The sequence below is a fragment of the Barbus barbus genome (assembly GCF_936440315.1).
Source record: "Barbus barbus genome assembly, chromosome: 42".
In the NCBI taxonomy this organism is placed as follows: domain Eukaryota; kingdom Metazoa; phylum Chordata; class Actinopteri; order Cypriniformes; family Cyprinidae; genus Barbus; species Barbus barbus.
In genome coordinates, this window is record NC_136720.1 from 16,319,390 (window position 1) to 16,342,772 (window position 23,383).

Sequence of the window (23,383 nt, forward strand, 5' to 3'; positions counted from 1 at the left end):
TGTGTCTGTGTGAAGGTGAGGCTAATTTAAGAGGGGAAGTAAAGTATGTGAGATTTCTCTCTTGCTTCCCACTAAGGGGGAGCCACTCAGGGAGCTGCAGTTGATGGACAGATCATGCAAGCATCTAATAGCAATTAAAAATGCCTTTTTGGTTGCCATGGAGATGAAACATAATATTGCTGTACCAGGGAGAGCAGGAGATGGGCAGTTATCTTCAGAGCTGAGAGGAAACAAGCGAATTAGGAACTATATGATTTCAATTCTATATTTTTTCATTATTTTAGAAGTACTTCAAGCCATTGCTGCAAATTTCATCAGTTTCCAGTTTGCTTTGATCAATGTCCTATGGGTCTCCCAAACTGACATGCCCTTTGCCTTCCCTGTATCCCCAGTGCACCTGTACAAGTGTGACGCACGGCGGGAGAGCTGTGGACTGTGTCTGAAGGCGGACCCTCTGTTCGGCTGTGTGTGGTGTAAGGGAGAGAACCGTTGCTCTCTGAAACAGCACTGTCCTCACCCGCAGAGCATGTGGCTCGAGCACAATGGCATCAATAGCAAGTGCACGCACCCCAGAATCACAAAGGTAAAACTGTGCACCAATCCACACACAAAATAGACCTTATAGAGTCCAGAAGTGTGAGATCACTCATGGAAATGCATCTTTTTTTCAGTTTTCTGATATGCAAATCTTAATGTTTTCTAGTCCAATTCATTTTACAACACTTAATTTTTTCATTATAAAATTTCCTTGTTGAAATTAGATGTTGTATAGAAAATTTTCAATGTGGTCTCAGACATTTGGACCCCACTGTAGAGAGTATATATAGGTCACTACCCATGACATTTGGGGTCTTTCCCAGGGCCAAGCCTGTACTTTTACAACTGGTTTAGAGGTGAAAAGGTTCTCAAAGGTGAACTACAAATGCTGAAACAATTTTATTTAGAGTCAAGCTTAAACTATCTGTTAAATCATAAAAGTATGTTTTTTTTGTAATTCTTAGTATTATGTTCCACAGGTGCAATACAACTCTGGTAACATAAACAGATGTGACAGAAATGCTCAGTTGTACTCACTGAAATATGCATGTTTTATGGTTAAACATCATTGTGAAGATGAACAGTTGATATAAACTGAAAGAAAAGGCGGAGGAGGAACAGATGGGTGCATTGCTGAAAGAGTTATGATGGAGGTGTGACCTTGGGCAGAATACTGAGGGTGAAAGAATAGCGAAGAAGAGTGGAAGGATGGAGGAGAGGAGGAACATTGAAGCCTCTGCACCATCTACTCCATCTCTAGCGCCCCATCAAAATGATTGATGAACACATAGCGGAAAGGGAACGCGACCTGTTTGAGTGCCACAGGCTCTGAATGACGAACAGCAGTTGTGTCTGAAGCTTGTTAATCAAACTAAGAACTTGCTGGCACAAGGAAACGCTCATTCACAGAAAAATACAAGAAAAATTATAGAAAGTACTGGAATGAAGTAGATTTTTTTGACTAGTTTTATCATCCATCGTGTGTCCAATCAATTAGAAAAGTAAAAGTATGCCTATCCTCAACAAGCTGCAATATTATTAACGTTTAATACTAATTATATCATAAACCCAGTTCATTCTGCATCATTCTGCCATCTGTTTAAAGTTGGTCACCACTATCACTTCAAACAATCACATCAGTGCTTTGTTTGATCATAGCTGTGGTTCTAATTGCCAATTAACACTTTGAAAGTCTGAAATGGAAGTAAGCCAAGCAGTATTATGAAGGGAATTCCTGGACTGAGCTCCTCCATTATTCCATCTCCAGATCCGAGCTCTCCTCAAGCCTCATTAATGCTCTCACTCTCTCTGATTATCACTCTCAACGTCTTTCTTTCAATTGATCGGCTCACAGGTCGTAATGTATTCTAATGCACTATTACTGTGACATTGTAGATGAGGAATCTTTCGCTGACATTGAAGTGGATGGTGATTAAGTGTTTTTCCTCCAACAACCGTCAATTAGCTTGTCTAAGTCACAAATCTAATCAACTCCCCATCTCCTAATGAAAAGAGACTACTGTTTCTCTCTCCAGCTCATACTCATCTACACTCCTGCTTCATTCTCTCAGCGGAAGGTTGCAGTTTTACAATGACTTTCCAGTAAAGTATCAGTAAAGTGGGTCTGTTATTTAATTTTATATAATCATTTGGCGTATCATAATATTCAAAGACGTCCCAAAAAGCGATAAGGCCCTAAGGGCATAGTAAAGACATTGATAGTATCATAGAAGAGGAAAACTCTTATTAAACTGAATTACTGTAGAGATAAATTACGGCAGTACTATAATGTTCCTTAAAATGCTTGGTCCAGACAGGGTGTGTTCGTAGTACACTGGCATGTTTAAAATTTAAACACACAGTCAGAGCCTTTGGGATATCAATATTCCCACAGTGCTCTGAAGCCAATAAAGAACCTGTGAAAAATTTTAATCTCTCTGCTACGATCAGTACATTGTGATGGGTTAAAGGGAAATTACCTCTCTACCAGGCTGCTAATGAGATCTCTGACCTAAAGTTGGATCATTATCAGGCAGGAAATAATGACAGAGCCAAGATGTTAACATGTCTATATTGCCCTTTAGGATCCAACAGTCCCTGGTTTTGCCAAGATGAGGAATGGGTGTCCTACATTTGGCCTAATAGCCCAGCTGTCAATACACTTATGAGGCCCGACCTCAGACACGTGGGTCAAGACTGTCAGAATATGTTTGATAGGCTCTTTTTAGAGCGCTGATGGATAGTCACTCAATAAAAGAGCTGTTCATCTTGTGTGGTTTCAGCTAAACACTGGCCTGTGTTATTCACTAGTACATTTATTCAAAAAAATAAATGTGGAATGAATTGCATGCTTACAGTACGCCCCCCCACACACACACACACACACACACTTCAGAAGGTTAATGTTACCAGAGAAATTATACGTTTTTTTATTTTATTATTAGGTTGGCTTGAGAAAGCCAACCTACTGATCTTCTACTTAAGCTTATTATTATTCTTCTTAGCCAAATTTCTGAACGCATCTCCTCCTAGAGCTTTCAAGCTAGAACCACCAAACTCAGCCCAGCTCTTCAGATTGATCTCACTTAGTGTGCTATATCTTTTCTAACTGATCCGACTTATAGTTTTCATAAAAATGAATATTAAAAATCATAAAAATCCCATAGACTTACATTCATGGAATGTTCAGATGAGCCAAGACTATTCAAACTCCAACTGTCAAAATTCAAACTGAAGCCAATTAGACTCAATCAGACTTCCCTTCTATGTACTATTTCTAATCCATTCAAACTCATTCAAACTCATCTATCTAATATTTCTAATTAATCTATCTATCCTAGCGACATGCTAATCATGCTAGAAACATACTAACAATATGCTAGAAGCTTGCAAATCATGCTAGCAACATGCTAATCATGCTAGCAACCTGCTAGTCACTTGCTAATCATGTCAGAAACATGCTAGTGACATGCTAGTAACTGGCTAATTATGCTAGAAACATGCTAGCAACATGCTAGTGACTTGCTAATCATGCTAGAAACATGCTAGTGACTTGCTAATCATGCTAGAAACATGCCAGTGACATGCTAATCATGCTAGAAACATGCTAGTGACTTGCTAATCATGCTAGAAACATGCCAGTGACATGCTAGTCACTTGCTAGTCATGCTAACAACATGCTAGTCACTTGTTAATCATGCTAGAAACATGCTAGCAACATGCTAGTCACTTGCTAATCATGCTACCAACCTGCATATGCATATAACATGCTTATTTCTAATTAATCTATCTATCTATCCTAGCGACATGCTAATCATGCTAGAAACATACTAACAATATGATAGAAGCTTGCAAATCATGCTAGCAACATGCTAATCATGCTAGCAACCTGCTAATCACTTGCTAAACATGCTAGTAACTTGCTGATCATGCTAGAAACATGCTAGTGACATGCTAGTAACTTGCTAATCATGCTAGAAACATGCTAGCAACATGCTAGTGACTTGCTAATCATGCTAGAAACATGCTAGTGACTTGCTAATCATGTTAGAAACATGCTAGCAACATGCTAGTGACTTGCTAATCATGTTAGAAACATGCTAGTGACTTGCTAATCATGCTAGCAACATGCTAATCATGCTAGCAACCTGCTAGTCACTTGCTAAACATGCTAGCAACATGCTAGTGACATGCTATTAACTTGCTAATCATGCTAGAAACATGCTAACAACATGCTAGTGACTTGCTAATCATGTTAGAAACATGCTAGTGACTTGCTAATCATGATCAAGCTTTTACAACTGCTTTTAAACTTTTAGGCTAGGCTTTATCAAGCCAACCTAAAGTTTGTCTTGACAAACTTTTTTATCTAGTTATTTAAATTGTTATAACCCCACTGATCAGAACCTTGGAGTTGGAAGAATGGTTTATTCTGATTGGATGGCTGGCTCTGTTATGACTATATGGACCTGGCTTATGGCATTTAATAATAATACCCTCATCGAGCAGACATGACTGTCTTCACATCACAAGGCATGTTTTATGGCACATGAATTGCCAATTAAATTAAGTGAGATTTGCTACATTTTAATGCACCATAAATGCCATCCTTTAACAGTGTTTAATGAATCGGCAGCCAAGTGTTTCTTGTGTTAATGGTACACCAGCGAAAGCATGAAGATGCTAGAGATAGCACAGTGCAAGTGCATTAGATACATTAATCAGCTGGATTTGGTACTGCTTAGCATCCCTAGGAGCAAAGAATAAAAGGTGTTTGATCGCCTGACATGCACAGATGAAAATAAGCATCCTCGTGCACGCCCGTGTTTATATTCCAATCTTAGCAGCATATGATTTTACATGCTGGTGTCGGCATATTTCTTCCCAGACGCCAACTCTGTGTTCATAAATTAGCATGGCTTTGTTTTTGCTATAGGCAGGGCTCAGCTGGCCGTGCGGCTGATCATTATTCACCATAAGCACGTAGGCTTTGCTGCTCTGACAGAGAGCGGCCCAATTATCCCACTGAACCAAATCACTCACAGCTTCTCTCGCTGTTGTCCACCCCTCACACTGTCTCGCAATCACTAACTCCTGCAGGTGCATGAAGGAATCGGTTGCTGAGTCATTCTCCACTTCCTGTTGATTCGTACCAACGACTGAGATGCCGGGGGGTGTGGGAGCTCTCCATGTTGTTTCTTATTCAATGGGAATGATGGGAATGTCTCTATGGCGACTTATCTACAGATCACTCCGCTTCGAGGACCGCGTGAAGGTGGAACACTGGTGACTATTCGTGGTGAGAACCTGGGACTGGAGTTCAGTGAGATTAAGGACCATGTGAAGGTTGCAGATGTGGAATGTACACCAGTACCCGAGGGATATATCCCAGCAGAACAGTAAGTGTCTAAATTCAGAAACACTTTTTGTTTGTAGAGCATTCAGTGTTTACTATAGTACCAGACCAGATTCAACATGTATTTGTCGTTTTGTCATAATGGCATATTTTTTACCTGGATTTAATGGCTAAATAATGTCATCTCCCTTGAATCGCCTTAATAGATTTGTTTTTAGTCTCTATACAGTTGTTCTTTACAGACGCAGCCTAAGTTAGCATAATGCAGGCCTAGTAAATGTTGCCAAGAACCCTGTGTCTTTTAAAAGTGCCTGATATGGGTTGGCAGTAAACACAGAGAAAGCATTAAAGAAACTTTTAATCCGAGGTCAGGACAGCAAAAGATAATTGTGTTATTTGGCAAGCATTTGAGAAAGCCCTGTTAACAGCATGAAAAATTCTCCAGTATTATTGTCCTGACCTGAAAAACCCTCTCTTTTATTCTGAGTTTCTCTGCTGCAGGTTGCTGCAGCACAAGTTTATTATTATTATTATTATTATTTGGACGCTGTGATAAGCCTCTTACTGTGGTGCATGAGAGAGTTTGACACCTGTCATGGAATGAGGCGGCAAATTAACTCGTTCATATCTCATGCATATATTATTATGGTAGGGACAGACATTAAAGTCTCTCGTGTAATGCGTTATAAATGGTTTGCTTGTTATTGTGGAACTGTTCTGGTCGACTGATTGCATATGTGTGTGTTTTGCAGGATTGTGTGCGAAATGGGAAAAGCGGAAAGAAGCCAGTTTGCTGGAAATGTCCAAGTGTGTGTTGGAGAGTGTCGCCCCGAGTTCATGGCCAAGTCTTCTAAGTACTACTACTTTGTGGTGAGTACCTCAGCAAATCACTGGCTGTAACATACCCCCCAATGGACTGCTGGTCCATCTACCATGTTCTGAATCATGTCTGTATAATTACAAGTCTTTGCTTCTTCAAGGTTGAAAGTGCTTGAATTTACTGTTGTGTCACTAATAAAGAGTGAACACTTTGGCCATGTAGCCCTACTGATGTACTTAGTCATATCAGCGGGCACTTGACCCCACCAAGTGTTCGGTCAACACCCGGAGAGGCTACCCATAAAACTTGCAGTTTACTGCTGCTGTTGTGCAAGATTGTTTCCTCCCGCAGAATCCTTTCCTCCTTTGCGCAGACATTTTTGTGTTTGTTTTACGTAATGTAATTCACTTAACATTTCCCTTGATGGGGATCTTGATTTACTAAAACAATTAGTGAAAAAAACTATGTAAGCTTAAGCAAATGTAAGTTTTAATTTTTGTTGAAATTTTTTTATAATATATTTGAACAAAATAGTGCATTCATAAACCCATAAGGAAGGCTGGCAGGTGAATTATTTACTATTATGCTAAACCAACATGATAGTGGTATTCTAAGCCAATGTGCTTACCAACTGAGAAAAACTACTGTAGTAGTAGTAAAAATAATTTTTTAGCATTTTTTGTTTTTGTTATTACAAGACACATACATAGAGTGATTTTGTAAGATTTTTCGGATCAAGAAAAGCTCTTTCAGCCAGTAGGATTCCGTCTTTGATAGGATCGTGCATGAACCTGGCCATCCTACACTTTTCTCTTGCTTCTAATACTCCCAGTGCACATGCTGATATAACACCCATAATCAGATTGTGATCCAGCCATCCAAATGAATTGAGCTGCAGTGTAATTTTTCCCGTTACAGAGCCATTTTATAGCATTTATCAGTTTTATGCAAACATTAATGGTTTTTATGTCTCATTCAGATGTAGTAATTGGATTATGTGATTCTTGGGTGAGGAGGGCAATCGGTGTTCTGAGAAAAGGAGGTGATAATCAGATTGGGAAAGAGATACAGAGGAATGAAAAACATGAGGGATTGCTGCCTCACCTTTGTCGTGTGATGTGTGAGCTTGTAAATAATTCCCATTGCTTGTTTTGGTCTTGCTTTCTACAGATCCCTAGATTGTTGAGTTTAAAGCCGAACCGAGGGCCAGTTTCTGGAGGCACCATAGTTAACATCACCGGCAGCAACCTGGATGCAGGCAGCAATGTCTCAATCATATTTAAAGACCAGAAGTGCACCTATCAAAGGTAGGGTTGAATGGAAAGGTAGAGCGCACTGCCCTTTGAGATGTCATCATGCTTTTTGGATAGTTTGCCAGTCATTCAAAGCCTCTGGTGGATCCAAACCACCAAAGAAAGTCGATACTAATCTTAAGCGCTTGAGAGTTTATGATCTGTAATTTATAACATCAATAGCCATCACTCTCTTCTTGCATAAGGTGCAGCCACAGTGTCTGATCATATGAGCAGAAGATTAAATTAGGTCTAGTATGCTTTGCTTTAATGGGAATACTCTTTACAGCCACATAAAACCAACAAAAGCAACTCTTTAATAATACAAAACCAATTAACTGAACTAATTCCTAAAGCAGGTATCCATACATTTATAATAGATTGCATTATTTACATTTTTCATTTTTTTTAATTGAAAGTTTAATTTAGTATAAAACTCTTAAATATTGAAAAAAGTGTAAAGGACATCTACTCATACACTGTTTTTATTTTACTGTTTGACAAAACAGGCGAGGAGGACAGTGGATAACGTGTCGTTCTCATGCTTCTATGCAAGGCTATGGAAACGTATCTGTATCTGTGTTTGTGGATAAAGCCCACATTCACAAAGATCTCAAGTTTGAGTATGTGGAGGACCCCACTGTCACCAAACTTGAACCTGAGTGGAGCATTTTCAGGTGTGTGTACTACAATGCTAGTTAAGACAAGGCTGTTGAGGAAACAGCCTATAATTTTGCCCCTAGACCCTGTAATTTTAACTTTTGGTGGTTAAAAATGTATGCACTGTTGATTTTAATCTAAAAAAATTATCTAAAGATTATTGTAATGAACCTCACAAAGTGAAAGTTGAACAAACATGGTGTTGTTTTCACAGTGGCAACACACCAGTGACTGTGACCGGGACAAACCTGGACATCATCCAGACTCCTCTCATCAGAGCCAAGTATAAGAACTTGGAGACGGTCAACGTAAGTGCAAACGTTTTCCACAGTAAATGATCACCCGACCTTCACCTAACCTGAGGCTAGTGAACTGGAATGACAATTAGCAGACTATTCCCCCTGCTCCAATCACCTGTGTCGGCTGCGCACCATTGGATCCGGGACAGTAGCTGCATAAAAGAGGGAAATAAGGAGAGAGAGAGACAAAGAAACAGACAGAGAACAGGGAAACTGTCAGGTCTCAGCAGCAGTAGCAGCAATGTTCCCGTTGTGCGGGAAAGAGGAGAATGCCGTAACACAGGGTGGATGCATAGACAAGGATATCATGTTCCCCATCTTCAGAATGGACCCAAAGAGCCATGGGAGGCTGCACTCAGTGAGATCTGATTGAAAGGCAACAGAGACAAAAGAGCGTAATGTTATCTCGGGCAGGTATCTCACACATGGCCGCGTTTAGCATCTGGGCTGCGATATGATTAGGCTTTGGCACACTGCTCCTCAAAGCACAGTAGAAAAAAGTCGTACTCTACCTTGCAGTCTTTGAAAGAAGTTGTTTGTGGGGCACAAGACGTCTCATATCCGTGTTTGTAATGATCACAACTAGTCTGAAAAGAGTTTGACCAGACTTTTTGCAGTGAAAAAAATAAGGTGACCTGAAATCTATTTTATCTTGAACAATTCCACCTGTTACGACCTTCTATAGAAGCCTTTGTGTTAGATGAAGTGAAGGTTCGACTGCCTGCCTGCCACAGCTTTGAGAGGAATCCAATTAAAATGACTGGAGATATCTGTAGGGATGTTTTTGATGGCGAGTCTGCGGTCTGGGTATTTTAACAGCCAACAGCAAAGCACTGTGAGTTCACAAAACACAAGGGTCTTGTTTGGCTTTTTATTTATACACTTCAAAGTGAATGCATATATAGGTTTGAATAAACCTATGCCATAACTTTGCATTTAATAAACTTGACCTGTTAATAAGAAAAAAGGGGGAAAAGTAAAGAAGTGGGCTGAGAAACACTGACTTCCTGTAAATAATGATGTGTACAGAATCAGATTAAGTAGTCAAATGCCTGATACCCGCTTTTAGCTGCTGTATGTATGTATGTGACCTGTTAGAGATAGAAGAGAGATGAGGACAGACCGAGAGTTAAGGAGAGATGACAATGTCAAATCTCTCTCAGGGAAGTGCGGTTAGTTATCCGTTGGTGAGTCACCAGAACTTCAGGCACAGAGTGTGGCCATTTTAAAAGTGCTTATAATTTAGTGCTGCTTTGAGTAAATACCTCTTTTCTAGGAAACTGAGGTTAAATCCAGTTATTTTTATTCACGCATAACTGATTAAAACAGTCTTAATCTGAATTACGTTTGTATTGTAAATGGAGTATAGTTGTAAATCTAAATGCTTGTTTTATTCTGAATTACACATGGACTGCAAATGACTTATTGAATGTTCAATGTCATCTGTTTCCAGATATGTCAGGTTCTGAGTCCCACCACCATGCAGTGCATGGCTCCAGAGCTTCCCTACAGTCTAAGCAGGCAGAAGGAAGTGCCAGAGAGACCCGATGAGTTCGGCTTCATCCTGGACAATGTTCAGTCTGTGCTGGCCCTCAACAACACCAACTTCATCTACTACCCAAATCCAGTGTTTGAACCGCTCAGTGTGTCTGGGGTCCAGGAGCTCAAGCCAGGGTCTCCCATCATACTCAAGGTAAATCAAGCATTTACATAAATTTCAGCATTGTTGGTCTTTCGATTGTCCATTGCACTTACTACATTTTGTGAATGTGATTTTCAGGGTAGAAACTTCCTCCCTCCAGCCCCGGGTGGCAACGGGAAGCTCAACTACACTGTTCTGATTGGAGACAAATCATGCACATTAACTGTATCCGATACTCAACTGCTCTGTGAATCGCCCAATCTGACTGGACGACATAAGGTTCTGGTAAGTTGCTGAATACTGGGGTGCATATCCACTTTTCGCAGTGAACTAATGCTTTGGGGACTTTGTGGTTATTGTACTTTCTGAGAAGTTGACAGAGAAATAGAAAATACCTCCTCAATAAGACGATTTTGAGCTAAAAAACCTAATAAAAGCATTTTATGCTTCTCAGTGGGTATTTTAGGTGGCTGCCTGCTTCACTGCCTGCTTGTTGACAGTCGTGCTGTTGGGTCATTATGACACAATAACAACAAATAAAATAGATTTTCTCCATCTATATGATGTATATTGATCTGCTTCGAATAGTAGCTCAGATTATTGAACAAGGTACCAGTCTGCTAATTTTACCTACTACAAAGTATTGGATTCATTCAAATCTTCTCAAAATGTGTTTAATTTTAGGCCCGTGTAGGTGGCATCGAGTTCTCTCCAGGTGTAGTCCACATCACCTCTGACAGCCCCCTCAGCAGCACCACTGTCATCAGCATTGCTGGGGCAGGTGGCCTCCTCATCTTCTTCATCGTCATTGTCCTCATTGCCTACAAGCGCAAATCCCGTGAGAGTGACCTCACTCTCAAGCGCCTGCAGATGCAGATGGACAACCTGGAGTCCAGAGTAGCCTTGGAGTGCAAGGAGGGTAAGTATTCGGGAAGTGGTTTGACTCTGGAGTAAAAAGGTGATGTCAATCTAGATTGTGAGTCAGAATTTGCACAATCCAGTATGATCAAAATGATCGAAATACTTCATAAACTGCCTCTGCAACATTTGTAAGACATTTGCACAGATTTTACGTTTCCGAGAAGTATTTAGTGTTCTCAGTCTATTTGTTCTTCGTGTTTTGCATCCGCAGCATTTGCAGAGCTGCAGACAGATATTCATGAGCTGACCAGCGATCTGGATGGAGCTGGTATTCCATTCTTAGACTACCGCACATACACAATGCGAGTCCTGTTTCCTGGCATTGAGGAGCACCCTGTTCTTAGAGACCTGGAGGTAATCTAACAATTTTACTGATGCAAAAAATGTTTTGTGAAATAACAAATTTACATCCAAAGGGCCCTTTACTGAGTTTCTGAGATGTACATGCATACATTTGCATATTCATGTATTCATATATTCAATTACTGCACATTGTACCTGTGTGAGGAACAGTCACAGTGATGGCTGCTAAGTATATATATATTTTCTTTCTGTTTTTCGGTTCTGAAGGACTAACAGCACAGTGGGGTTGTTGGGAATTAAAGCTGTCACTGTGCTGTTGGTGTTCACTCCGTAAACAAAAGGCAGCAGCTCTCATTATAATCTACATGCGTGCTCTTTCTCTCTCACGCTCATTTTTTTTCTTAAAGTAATAAGCTGCTCTCTGATTCACAATCAGTCTTTCGTTAATAACAGTAATGACATGCGACTCAACTGTTTTTTTTTTTCCAGAGTGTGGGGAAGCTATGGGTTATTCATGCCCTGCTATGACAGTGATGGACAGTTTTAATTGAATCACACACATTTCTTCAGCCAACATATGAGCCATACCTTACTTGCTTATGCCAGCTGAGCTCTGGTTCTAATCAGCTATATCAATTAAGACTTAATTGGAATAAATGTCCCCTCTCTCTGGAAAAGTTTATTGTAAAATCACAGCTAATGACAGGAGCCGTCTCGAGATTTTGACAGGTGTTTAATTATTATTGATGAAGCAAATGACATCAAATGATGTCATGAGGTCTCTGCGTGGTTAAGTGTTTGTCATCTGGTATTCTAAGTGCACAGCTGTTATTACATGTAAACTTTTCATTTGTATCCTGGATTGTTTAGCTTTAGGTTTGCTTTTTTATTTGTTTAATGTATTTGGTTCTTTTCAGTTTAAATGCCTGTGAGAATTCTTAAACATGACAAAAAAAAACATTTGACATATTTGTGATGAGTTGGTTAGCTCTGAAGGGAAGGCTACTTAAAGTCGACATGAAATAATGCAATAATTAGATGAATTTCTGATTGAAATGAGACTTTCAGTGAGAAAATGTAGAGCAGGGACTTGAATTTAATTTATCAAACAATAATAATATTAAATAAATTCAACAATTTAAATAAAATATTCTCTTTTCTTAACATTCACTAATGAATTGTGCAAAATAAGAACTAGAATGTGTATTTATAAAGCAAAAGGTGTCATAAATATGTTGATGCTGTATAAATATGCTGGTAAATTATCACATTCAGGCTGTGAAATGTCATCTGTTTGTAACCATTTTTTTTCTGCAGGTGCCAGGTTACAGACAGGAACAGGTGGAGAAGGGCCTAAAACTGTTTGGACAGCTTATCAACAACAAGGTTTTCCTGCTGTCCTTCATCCGAACCCTAGAGTCTCAGAGAGGCTTTTCCATGCGAGATCGCGGCAACGTCGCCTCCTTGATCGTGACCGTTTTGCAAAGTAAACTTGAGTATGCAACGGACGTGCTCAAACACCTGCTGTCTGACCTCATTGACAAGAACCTGGAAAGCAAAAACCATCCCAAACTCTTACTCAGAAGGTACTAGACACATTGCACATGAAGAGTCATCTTAAAAAATCTAGTCTTGCAGTCCAGTGGGTTTTACTGATTATAAATGCCCCTCAAGTGAGAGTAATCAACAGAGAACATGTTCTAAATTTTGGGATCATTTCAATCTGCCTGATTCTAATTATAGTCAACTTCATAAACGAGAGCAGATGACCTCTGCGAATTGTCTTTGATACGTGGACTCTAGTGCACTGAATGGGAGTAATTGCATTTGGGGACATCAAAATGCACACTTTCTCTCCCAAACATATAATGCACTGACATGCTCATCATTGAATTGTAATTAGGATTAATTAGTTTGAGATCCAATTAACAGTGCACTAAAAACCTACTGAATGTTGGGAGATATGTGAACCTCGATTCCCCATGCAATCAACTCCTTTGTATCTCTGTATTCTAACAGCATAGAGGACAATATTATTACCATATCATATTGATTTTTCATTCATTTTGCTCATTTGAACACTTCTAATGTTTCTTTAATTTTTCTTAATGTTCTAGCGATCGATTTGTAAAGTTAGTTGACTAACACTTCTGATATTTTTGCTAACTGAAACTACTGAGATGAAAAAATAGTGCTTTCAAAGCAAAATAATGACATGAAATACAAATGAATGTATTTGTCGAAACAAGCTTGCTAATAGCGATAGGCTGATCATGTGACAACTACAAGAGGAGATCCTTGACTGAATCATAACTGATTCAACACCCTTGATGGCAGGCGTGATTAATTGAAACAAGCAAAGGGAAGATTAATTGCACAAAGAGCTGCTGTGCATATTAGCGGTGGAAAATAAGAGAGATTTTTCTTTGTTTCAGTCAGGCTTCTGTCAAGAGTCAAAACCAAAACTATCACCATTTTGTATGCACCTGAAACATCTGCACTTTGTGATGGATGTTTGCTACAATGTCTCATCATGACCTAGCTTTCAACCCGTGGCTCTCAATAGGTTCTGCTTCAGGTTCCAGATTCAACATTTTACAAAAATTCATTTATTGTATAAAAACTATCATTAAAATAAAACACTGAAATTTATTAAACAATGAAGTGTGTAGAAGAAGCACTGTTTGTCCATATATTTCAATGGATTAGACCCTCATGGGTATATAGAGCGATCTTCACCACATGGAACCTGTCTAACCTCCAGCACCTGCTTAGCAAAGGACGATACAGAGCACTGGGCCAGAACAGAGAAGCTTAAGCTGTTGTCTGAGAATAATTTTCTCATCCCTGTCTCTCTTTCACTGCATGATTTCTAAATCTGTGTTTAAAATGCAGAGAAGCAGGACATCATTGGCAGAAGCCTCCAACCGGCTTTCATTTCCCCATTTCCAAGAAAGCGCATGCGACAGCCGCCCCATCTGTCCAGCCTCAACCTGAGTTCACAAGCACACACAGGCTAGCTAACTAACGGACGGCTTCTAGAACCATCTGTCGTAATTCCTTCTCCCTCGCTCCCTGCAGCCCACTCTCCTCGTCTAAGCATAAAAATAATCTCTCAGATCATGTAACCCATTTTCTCTATATGTATGGCATCAGTGAAGTCCACATGGGTCTCCTGTTCCTGCATATGCTCGTACACATATTTTTACTCATTTAGTGACCAACACATTCGTACACAACTTCATACACATACACACACAGTCAGGCAAAGCTGAATAGAAGTCCTGTGATTATTCTCTGGGGATAATCCTTAGTGAAGGGGGACCATGGTTACGCAGCAGGACCCGACAGCGCACCGAGCGGACAATTTTCTCCATGTGAGGCGGAGTGCGAAATTGAAATTATTCCTGGCTTCAAGCTGCGTTCTTTAACACATGTGCATTAAGGAGGGGGAGTTTGTTTCAACAGACGATTGTTTGGTTAAGAAAATAAAGCCTATGATGCATGCTGCAAGGTGAATAACGTCAGCCCGTTAGCCAGGAGTGTATCTGTTCCTGGTCAGCTTTTAGCTGAAGCATAGTTTCAATTTCATAGCAGGCTGAGACTAACCCTCAGTAAAATCTTTACTCAGTCAACGCCACGTGCTTAGCAACACAGTTAAATCTATGAACTTGTTTACGAGATGCATTTTCTGCATATAACATATATACTTGCAGTGCAGTATCTGTCATAGGGTGACCGTTCTCATTTTTGCAGGGTGTCTAGAATCATAAACCACTCTCAGGTCCTCGAAGTTGGCAGAGCTGGCTGTTCACATCCATTTGCTGTGGCAGAAAGCAGCATCAAATGTAAATGGCCTTTGCTGGATGCGAGAGATGATGAGGAAGATATATGGAGCTCTTTCCTCTCCCTCTTTCTCTTGTTTATGGAGCGTAACTCCAATGTGCCTCTTTGCACATTCGGCATGGAGGAATCCTCCAGCAGATTTTGCTTCGTTCCACTTCGAAATGGCTGTTTAATCAGGGGGAACTAAGCACCAGGTGCTGCCCACATCCCATTCCTCACCACTGGATGGGCATCACTTTTCTTGCCTCCCTAAACCAAAGCCAAACAAGCGCTCGTTCTCTCTGTGCTAGTGATATGTGACATAAGGATTTGGGGGACAGTGATAGTTGGTTGCTCTTGGCGCTGTGGCAAAGTTATGGAGAGGTTGTGCCAGGATTGTCTGGCAACGGGGCTACTTATTCCCCCTCCGTTGAGCCGAGAGGTAACACAGGATATGGGTAAGTGAGTTTATAGGGTCTTGCCAACAATTATTACCATCAAACCAGCCGATAGCACAAGAAAGAGAAAGCTAATGGGAATAACAGTACGCCGAGGCAAGAAGGTGGCGAAAAGCTGTTTTCTTTTGGTTTTTTTTTTTTTGGTTTTTTTGGTTTTTTATGTACTGCGGTCCATCTCCGGGTTTTCCCCCGCCTACCGTTTCTCTTGTAATTGGTCCAGGCATTGAGAACAGTCGGGAGTGAGGATGATTACAGGGCAGTGTTAGGATGGAGATGAAAGGAAAGATGAAACGTGACCCCGTTGACCCCTGGACCTGTCCTCCTTTGGCCCACTCAAGGCAGTGGCTACAAAACAAGGGGACACTAATCCTTTCCAGGTGTTTCACCAGCTTAGCGGGCACACGCAGACACAAATACGTGCACATGTTACACACGGTACTGCGCAGTGGCAGGTCTCAATATGGCAGCGGGACAGTGGGAATGCAGTTGGCAGCTGGGATACAGAGCGGCAGAGGAGGCATAGACGCACACACACCACAATGCTGTAATCCTGAAATATTGATGCTCTGTGCCATGGCTCACTGCAATTCACCAGCTCCCTGCGGCACACACAGGCTGGAGACACCGGATCCACGTATATTGAGTTTCACTTTGTTATAGATATTATGTATGTACATCTCTCATGCCGGATCAGAGCCTGTGGTCCAAGCGAAGGTGTTAGCCAATCATGATGTACTCTGATGCACCCCGGCCCTCCATTCAACCACCCTTTATTGTAACCTGATCCATTTCGAGCTCAATGGCCGGACTGTGGAGGGCAGGAAATGAGTCCGGTCTTATTCCAGGCCAGAGCAAGTTCACTTGGCATCAGTCCAGCTGGATCATATAAACGCTTTTAATTGGGTTTCTTGTATTAGGGTCTTGTGGATTATTGTGGTAATAAAGACAGCCTGCAGATTGGGGCTATAGATTCCAGAGCGCAATTCATGTTCCAGCAATCATTAGGAGACACCGTCCTTTGTGAAGTGAATTTTTCATGGTCGTGGTAATCGCATTTTTGCGTAACACTCACAGTGATAATCGTGCTTTGTGCTGCTTTTATTTATTTATTTGTTTGTTTGTTTTTCAGAACGGAGTCTGTGGCTGAGAAAATGCTCACAAATTGGTTCACTTTTCTGCTATACAAATTCCTCAAGGTAAGTCTGTGTTGTATGTGTGTGTTTGTGTATACGTTGTGTGTGTGTGTGTGTGTTACCACATATTCAGGTCTAGGCAGCCTAAATGTAATAATTAAGAATCAACCATTAAAATTGCTGAAGAATATTCAGATTAGCGGTTGGCCGATATGCGAAGAAAAGAGATCAGTCACCTTCAAGGTCATTTGGCACATGCACTGTTGAGCACAGAGGAATCAAGTGAAGTCCTCATTGGCAGTGATGCACTGCAGGTGTTTGACAGAGAGAGTGTGTGTCTTGTGTATGAATATGTGTAGGTGTGTATGTACATCTGTATGTGAGTGTGCCTGCATGCACTTTTAATCAAAGAGGGTTTAAAGTTGGCCGAGTATTGCTGACTTCAGCATTTTTCTGTTCCTATAATGAGACAGTCGGCATAGCAGGTGCTGCTCAATTCTACATATAGCACTGTGACCGTCAGCACCACCACGGCCCTCTCTAGCACTTGTCATTAATCTCTTAATAAACACATCTGCTGCAATCAGAACATGGCATGTGCAATGTGTACAGAAATTTCCTGAATTCTGGAATGCACAAAGCAGGCAATAAATTCTGGAAGTCAAGGCTCTTTTGTCCAGTCTAGTTTAACGGATTAGACCTGAGTGAATGAAGCTGAAACATCACTCGAGAGTTTCAGGATTCATTTAAGCTCAAATTGGACTCTACTGTAAGAGAAGGACTTTATTGTGGCCTCATCCATGCAGAACCATAACCTTATTATTGTAGTCACAGCACATTGATTTGAGTATTATTGAACAGTGCTTGACCAGCTGCCCAGACCACTAGTCGGTTTTACAGTCCATTTCTTATTTCAACAAGCATATTTTGTACAAATTCAGCTAGAGACACTGCACTTCAGCTTAATTTCTAGCTCGGGGATCTTCAACAGGGGGTTTACCAATTGTTGTTTGATCTTTGTTTTTTTTTGTTTTTTTTTCAAAAATGGTTAGTAGGTAAAGTTTATCTAAATGTTTCATTGTCCCTGCCACATTAAAATGTATGTAGTAAAATTAAAACAATGTTCATGAAAAATTAAAATTATTTATATTTTTTTAATGGCTCTGTGATGTAAATGTGCAGATGTGGCCATTTAAGAATGCAAATATTTTTCCCACGGCATGCCGCAATGTGTCATAATCATAAAATTAAGCCAGGCTAAAAATGCAACATTTTTTACAATATTTAACAGTGGGTCCCAGCTCTGTCTGTCTGTCCGTCCACCAGGGATCGAGTTTAAATATTACTGAAAAGCTGTAAATTGTGAAAGAAATGACTGAAATTGTTGTGTCAGTTGAAACTGTCACACTAGTGCCACAACTGTAAAGCTCCTTTCAAAATGTCTATTACTGTTACTGAATGAGGGAATGACAGCCCACATTCTCTGAAATGACAGTGTCTTTTTTTTCCTCATGAAGGAGTGTGCCGGGGAGCCCCTCTTCTCTCTTTTCTGTGCCATAAAGCAACAAATGGAAAAAGGCCCCATCGACTCTATCACCGGAGAAGCCCGCTACTCACTCAGTGAAGACAAGCTCATTAGACAGCAAATTGATTACAAGACTCTGGTAAGGCTCTGAACCACAGCGTGAATGAAGAAAGGAAAGAGGAACAGTTTTGGAAGGATAGAGAAGGAAAGGAGTAAACTAAAATAGAAATGAAGAAAAAGACTAGGATAAATGGGTGAGAAGGAGGCTAAGGAGCGTGAAAGCATCCAGAAGCAGACAGGTGTGGTGGTAGAGAGAAGGGTAAGGTAATTTGTTTGGGTTGACGCAGCATGCAATGCCCACAGTCTTCACGCCTGACAGGGAACACGCAGGCTTGTTATGACCTTTGACCTGTCTGCTGTCTTGTGGTGATTGGCAGTGTTGTGTTTGGTTGGCCACTGTGACAGGCATGAGCTAAGCCCGTTTTGTCAGGGCTGCACGTATGCCAGGACGGGCTGTTTACTGGGACTGCACGTCAGGAGGGTAATCTGTATTCTGTGTGAGACTAAGAAAACGAAAGAGGAGGAATGTGGCGAATAGTGTCATCTCTTGGCATCCGACCCATTCCTTTGAACACCGTACTGATTTGATGACTGTAGGAGCGGTTTCAGCTTCATCATTCTGTCCTCACTTCCAAAACACTTAAAAGGCTGCAGACTCACCACAATACAAGCCACTACCAATAGCACAATCTCCCTTCCCTAGAAAGATATTGAGGACATTTGTCAGTCAATCATTTCTTACACAATAAGATAGGAGTGGTTATGTTATACTGACCAATCAGCATCCACAATATTTTAGCACTGATTTGAAATTATTTTATTCTTGAAATTCTGAATTCTACACACATTTCCTGTAATAACTTAAATTAAAGTTTGGTTTTGTTTTCAATGCGAAAGATTTTCTGACTGTTTTTTTTTTAGTCCAAGAAAGGGCTTAGCGCTGGCCTTTAATGTACAGAGGTTATTCTGTGGGGAAACACGCTCTATCCTTTCTAAAGGTCTGACAAAGCCTTTCCTTACAGTCCACACACAGTGCATTTAATTTTATTGATTCTGGTTTTGGTCCTTCAGGAGAGTCCATTATACTACTGGACTGTAAGTAAATGAGCTCTTTTGCAGTGTGTGGGTATTTTATCATAACAGACGCCAACAAGGGCCTTCACAGCCTTTATATACCAACTATGAGCTATGTAATTACGTCTGATGATGATGACAGTACCATTGGTGGCGTTAATGAAGGCTATCATGGGAGAAAGAGAACCTAACAGGAACTAAGATGAGAAAATTAATTGCATACTTTTGCATGCTGAGGTGAGTGAGGTGACGGCTCCCTCAGGGTGGCCAATGGGCTTTTACGTTTGCGCTGTTACACCTGCTGAGTACGTTCACTGAAGCGCAACTTTACAGGTTTGACTAGACAACTGTCATCCATTAAAGTACAATCTTCTAGGTGTTAAGCATAGATCCTAGATCAGTCACTATGGCCTCAGTAGATGTATAATGTACATGTTACCAGCTCTTCATATAGCTTGGTTAAACCTTTTAACAAATTTGTTCTCATGATTCTTCGGCTCACATACACAATGCATTTTAGCATTCTTTAAACTCGCAATACATTTCAAATCATGCAGAAAGATCATTTTGTAGCCACATAAATATTAATGTGTCTCCCACACCTGTGCTAATTGGTGTAATTTTGTTCTGTGTTGTGTAGGTGGTGAACTGCATGCATCCAGACAATGAGAAGAGCCAAGAGGTGCAGGTGAAGGTGCTGAACTGTGACACTATCAGCCAGGTGAAAGAGAAGATCTTGGATGCCATCTACAAGAACGTCCCCTACTCACACAGACCAAAAGCCTCTGACATGGACCTAGGTATGACTAACATTATGCTAACATTAGATTCCTTTACCCTTTAAGATGTGTTTTCCTCATCAGCCCTTCATTTGCTCCTGGACAGGAGATTCAATGTGTGAATCAATGACATTGACTTTTGTGGAATGATGGGTAAAATGAAGGTGATTGGTGCTCATTATATCAATATCGGCCTCTCTCAAAATCTGTTATTTCTCATTTGACAGACAGGGTCTAAGGGCATAATCGTAATAGAGGTTCCAATAATAAAGTCCTATTGCCCCTTGTGGGATTCGAACCACTGACCGTGGGATTATTAGCCCAATTCTTTAAAAGACACTCCACTAGCAAAGATAGTTGGTATTCACTTTTTATCCAAAGAGACATGAGACACAGCAGGGTCAATGCACCTATACTGTACCTAAGTGTACACAATCACATAATGCCCACTGAGGATCCGTGTCTCCTCTGGAATTTGTACTTCAAACCTTTGGAACTACAATTATGTTGTACACACACCTTCCATCTCCAAATTGCACATTGTTATTTGCCAGACACCTTCTTATCCAAAGCCAAAAGCTTACAATACACTAATATCAAAGACGGTCCATCTTAAATACCCCTTTTCTGGGTTTAGTCTTGATCAGCAGTGATGGAACATACGAGTAAACATTGATTTCATCAATAACTTTTGTATTGCAAAGCAGGTTTTACATCCTCCAACCAAATTACAAACTTCCAACATCAAGCTTCTTGCTTGAAGATTTATTTATTTTTTTCAAAATTGAGAATTCTGTCATTTAAAAGATGATGTTTTGAAAAATATCTGGAGTTTTTTTTTTCATACCTTCATACCTGTATGACCTAAATCAGTGGCTCCCAACCACATTCCCGGAAGCCCCCCAACACTGCTCCTGCGTTCCATTCGGAAGGGCTCATCCCTATGCCCTAATCCCTTCAAAGGGTTTACCCTCCGGAGTGAGAGCTTCGAAGGGTGCAGGGGACCAAACAACTGTTTCTTGAAGTGCCCTTCTGGGTCATTATACGGAGGCGCTGTCATCATGCAAAGAATCAACGCAAAGGATCATGGGGGCCCGAAGTGTCCATCAGTTGTACCCTTCGAAATCCTTCATTCCGAAGGGCCCTTTGAAGTGGCTAATTCTGAGCACTTCGGTTTGGAATGGCACTTCAATATGGTGGCCATGATAGTTTTCACAATATATCCCGTTTGGAACGCACCGTGCATGATTTCCATGTCTACTTAATCAAACACACCTGATTCAGATCATTAGCTCAGTAGACTCCAAGACCTGAAATGGGTGTGTCAGACAAAGGAGAGATGCAAAATGTGCAATGTTGAGGGGCCTCCAGGAACGTGGTTGGGAACCACTGACCTAAGTCATACAGATTTGGAATGACATGAGGGTTAATTAGTGATGACAGAATTCTAATTTTTAGGCAAACTATCCCTAAAAGAGCATAAAGTTCATTAGAGATGCCATAACTGCAAAGTACATCAGTCCTGGTTTGTAGAGTTTGAACTGACAACCTACTAATTATAACCATAGCACTTTAACCACTAAGCTATTCCCGCCTCCATGCATGTGTTGAACACACATGCTGATACACAAATATCAGCTGTAACAGTATGTGAGTTTATTTATACACACTTAATTGACAGGTGGGTGCATCTCAAAGGTACTGGGAAAAAATTGGTTGGCTGATCCGTGCAGATCTATTATTCCACAAATTCCAAATGAGAATCTGATTGTTTATTCTGTACACTACTCCTTCCACACTATTTTATAATTTTTTTTAGCATGTTTCTCAAGTCGTAGCCTAACGCTAGTCTATCCATAAGGGATTAGGACCATGATAAGTGAAGAGATATTTTTACCCTCTTTGACAGGCTCTCTTGTGTAAAATGCTTTTATGGGCCCCGGAGGGCGAGCGTGTTGTTTTATTATTGTTTTATTAGGGGGGAGAATTGGACTATGTCTGTGGGACTGTGTGTGAGTGTGTTGTAAGATAAAGCTATGGGCGTCCCTGGTTGAGAGGAGGCATCTCGGCATTCAGTAAACGGATCTCAGGGTCTTCTGAGCCCCAGCACACTTTCTGGCCCTGATCCGGGGGCCAGATAAAGATAATGGGTAATAGGAATGAGGTAGCCTCCATCTCCTCTATCCCTCTGAGACAGATTGAACCGGAGTGTTTTTGTCCCTTGCCTTTGTTTTTAATTCTCTCTGTCACAGTCCCCTGAGGGCAGGGATGGAGGGAGGGAAGATAGAGGGAAAGAATGAGAGAGTGATGCAGACAAATCAATGCACTTCAGCCCATCTCAGTCTCTATTTTAACAATCTCTTTGGCTTTATTCTATATCCAGCTACATCCTGCTGCTGTTGCTTTCAGCCCTATTTTATTTTAATTTCTATTCTGTCCTTTTCGTTTCGCTTTTAGTCTTTTATTAAGTTTATTTTCTTTTTTTTAGTCACTTTTTTTTCTTTTTGTGTTTTTAGGTTTTCTCACATCTTTTATACTTTTTTCTTTTCGTTTGTTTTTCTTCTAGTTTTCGTTTTCTTTTAGCTTCTATTCTTCCCCCTGTTTACTTTTCTGTTTGCGCTTCGAGTCAAGGCTCATTTGCATGTTTATAGACAGCACTGTAGTGAGATATAAAACAATGCTCGGGTCTCTCCTGGAGATTTAAAGTTATTCTCATCACCCAGAGACATGTTTCATCATCTTGCCTGTGATTGCTGTTTTGCTTTTCTGGTTGGCATCAGAGCGAAAGATAGCAGCAGGCGGTGTGAAGAGGCCTCACTCCTCTAGCGTTCCAATCATACATTCATTTGCAGCGGGAGTTTAAAAAAAAAGAATGAGAGAGACGTCTCTTGTTCCTGGCCATGTTATCCGTACATCACATTGCAAAGGGATATGTTTATTTCATTCAGCACTGATTCAGCATCGCCGTTTCACGTTGCTGTTTTTGCTGAGGCTGCAGACAGTGGCTGGTGGGGAGGGTGGGAGAATATCTTCGCATTTTGTTGTGCATCTCTAGTGAGCTCAGTAACTACAATAAGAGCAAGCTCAGCGGGAGGCTTAACGCGGTCGATCAGGGCCGTTTGGGCTCAGGATGCTCGACCCACTACAGATGAAAAAGGAAGTGGCTTTCAGCAGTGGCTGTAATCACGCCCATCGATCCA

The 23,383-nt window shown here is 40.8% G+C and overlaps 1 protein-coding gene across 1 annotated transcript in view; it reads left to right on the forward strand.

The window, feature by feature from the left end:
• LOC306861089 (plexin-A4-like) overlaps positions 1–23,383 on the forward strand; it is a 224,644-nt gene that overhangs the window by 182,685 nt on the left and 18,576 nt on the right. Inside the window, exons 12-25 of the mRNA XM_079403167.1 lie at positions 393–583; positions 5,284–5,435; positions 6,145–6,262; positions 7,383–7,519; positions 8,014–8,181; positions 8,379–8,472; positions 9,917–10,156; positions 10,244–10,390; positions 10,790–11,024; positions 11,238–11,380; positions 12,647–12,915; positions 16,742–16,808; positions 18,263–18,409; positions 20,045–20,204. Of these exons, the coding sequence (XP_079259293.1) occupies positions 393–583; positions 5,284–5,435; positions 6,145–6,262; positions 7,383–7,519; positions 8,014–8,181; positions 8,379–8,472; positions 9,917–10,156; positions 10,244–10,390; positions 10,790–11,024; positions 11,238–11,380; positions 12,647–12,915; positions 16,742–16,808; positions 18,263–18,409; positions 20,045–20,204 (2,268 nt within the window). The remainder of the gene's footprint in view (positions 1–392; positions 584–5,283; positions 5,436–6,144; positions 6,263–7,382; positions 7,520–8,013; positions 8,182–8,378; positions 8,473–9,916; positions 10,157–10,243; positions 10,391–10,789; positions 11,025–11,237; positions 11,381–12,646; positions 12,916–16,741; positions 16,809–18,262; positions 18,410–20,044; positions 20,205–23,383) is intronic.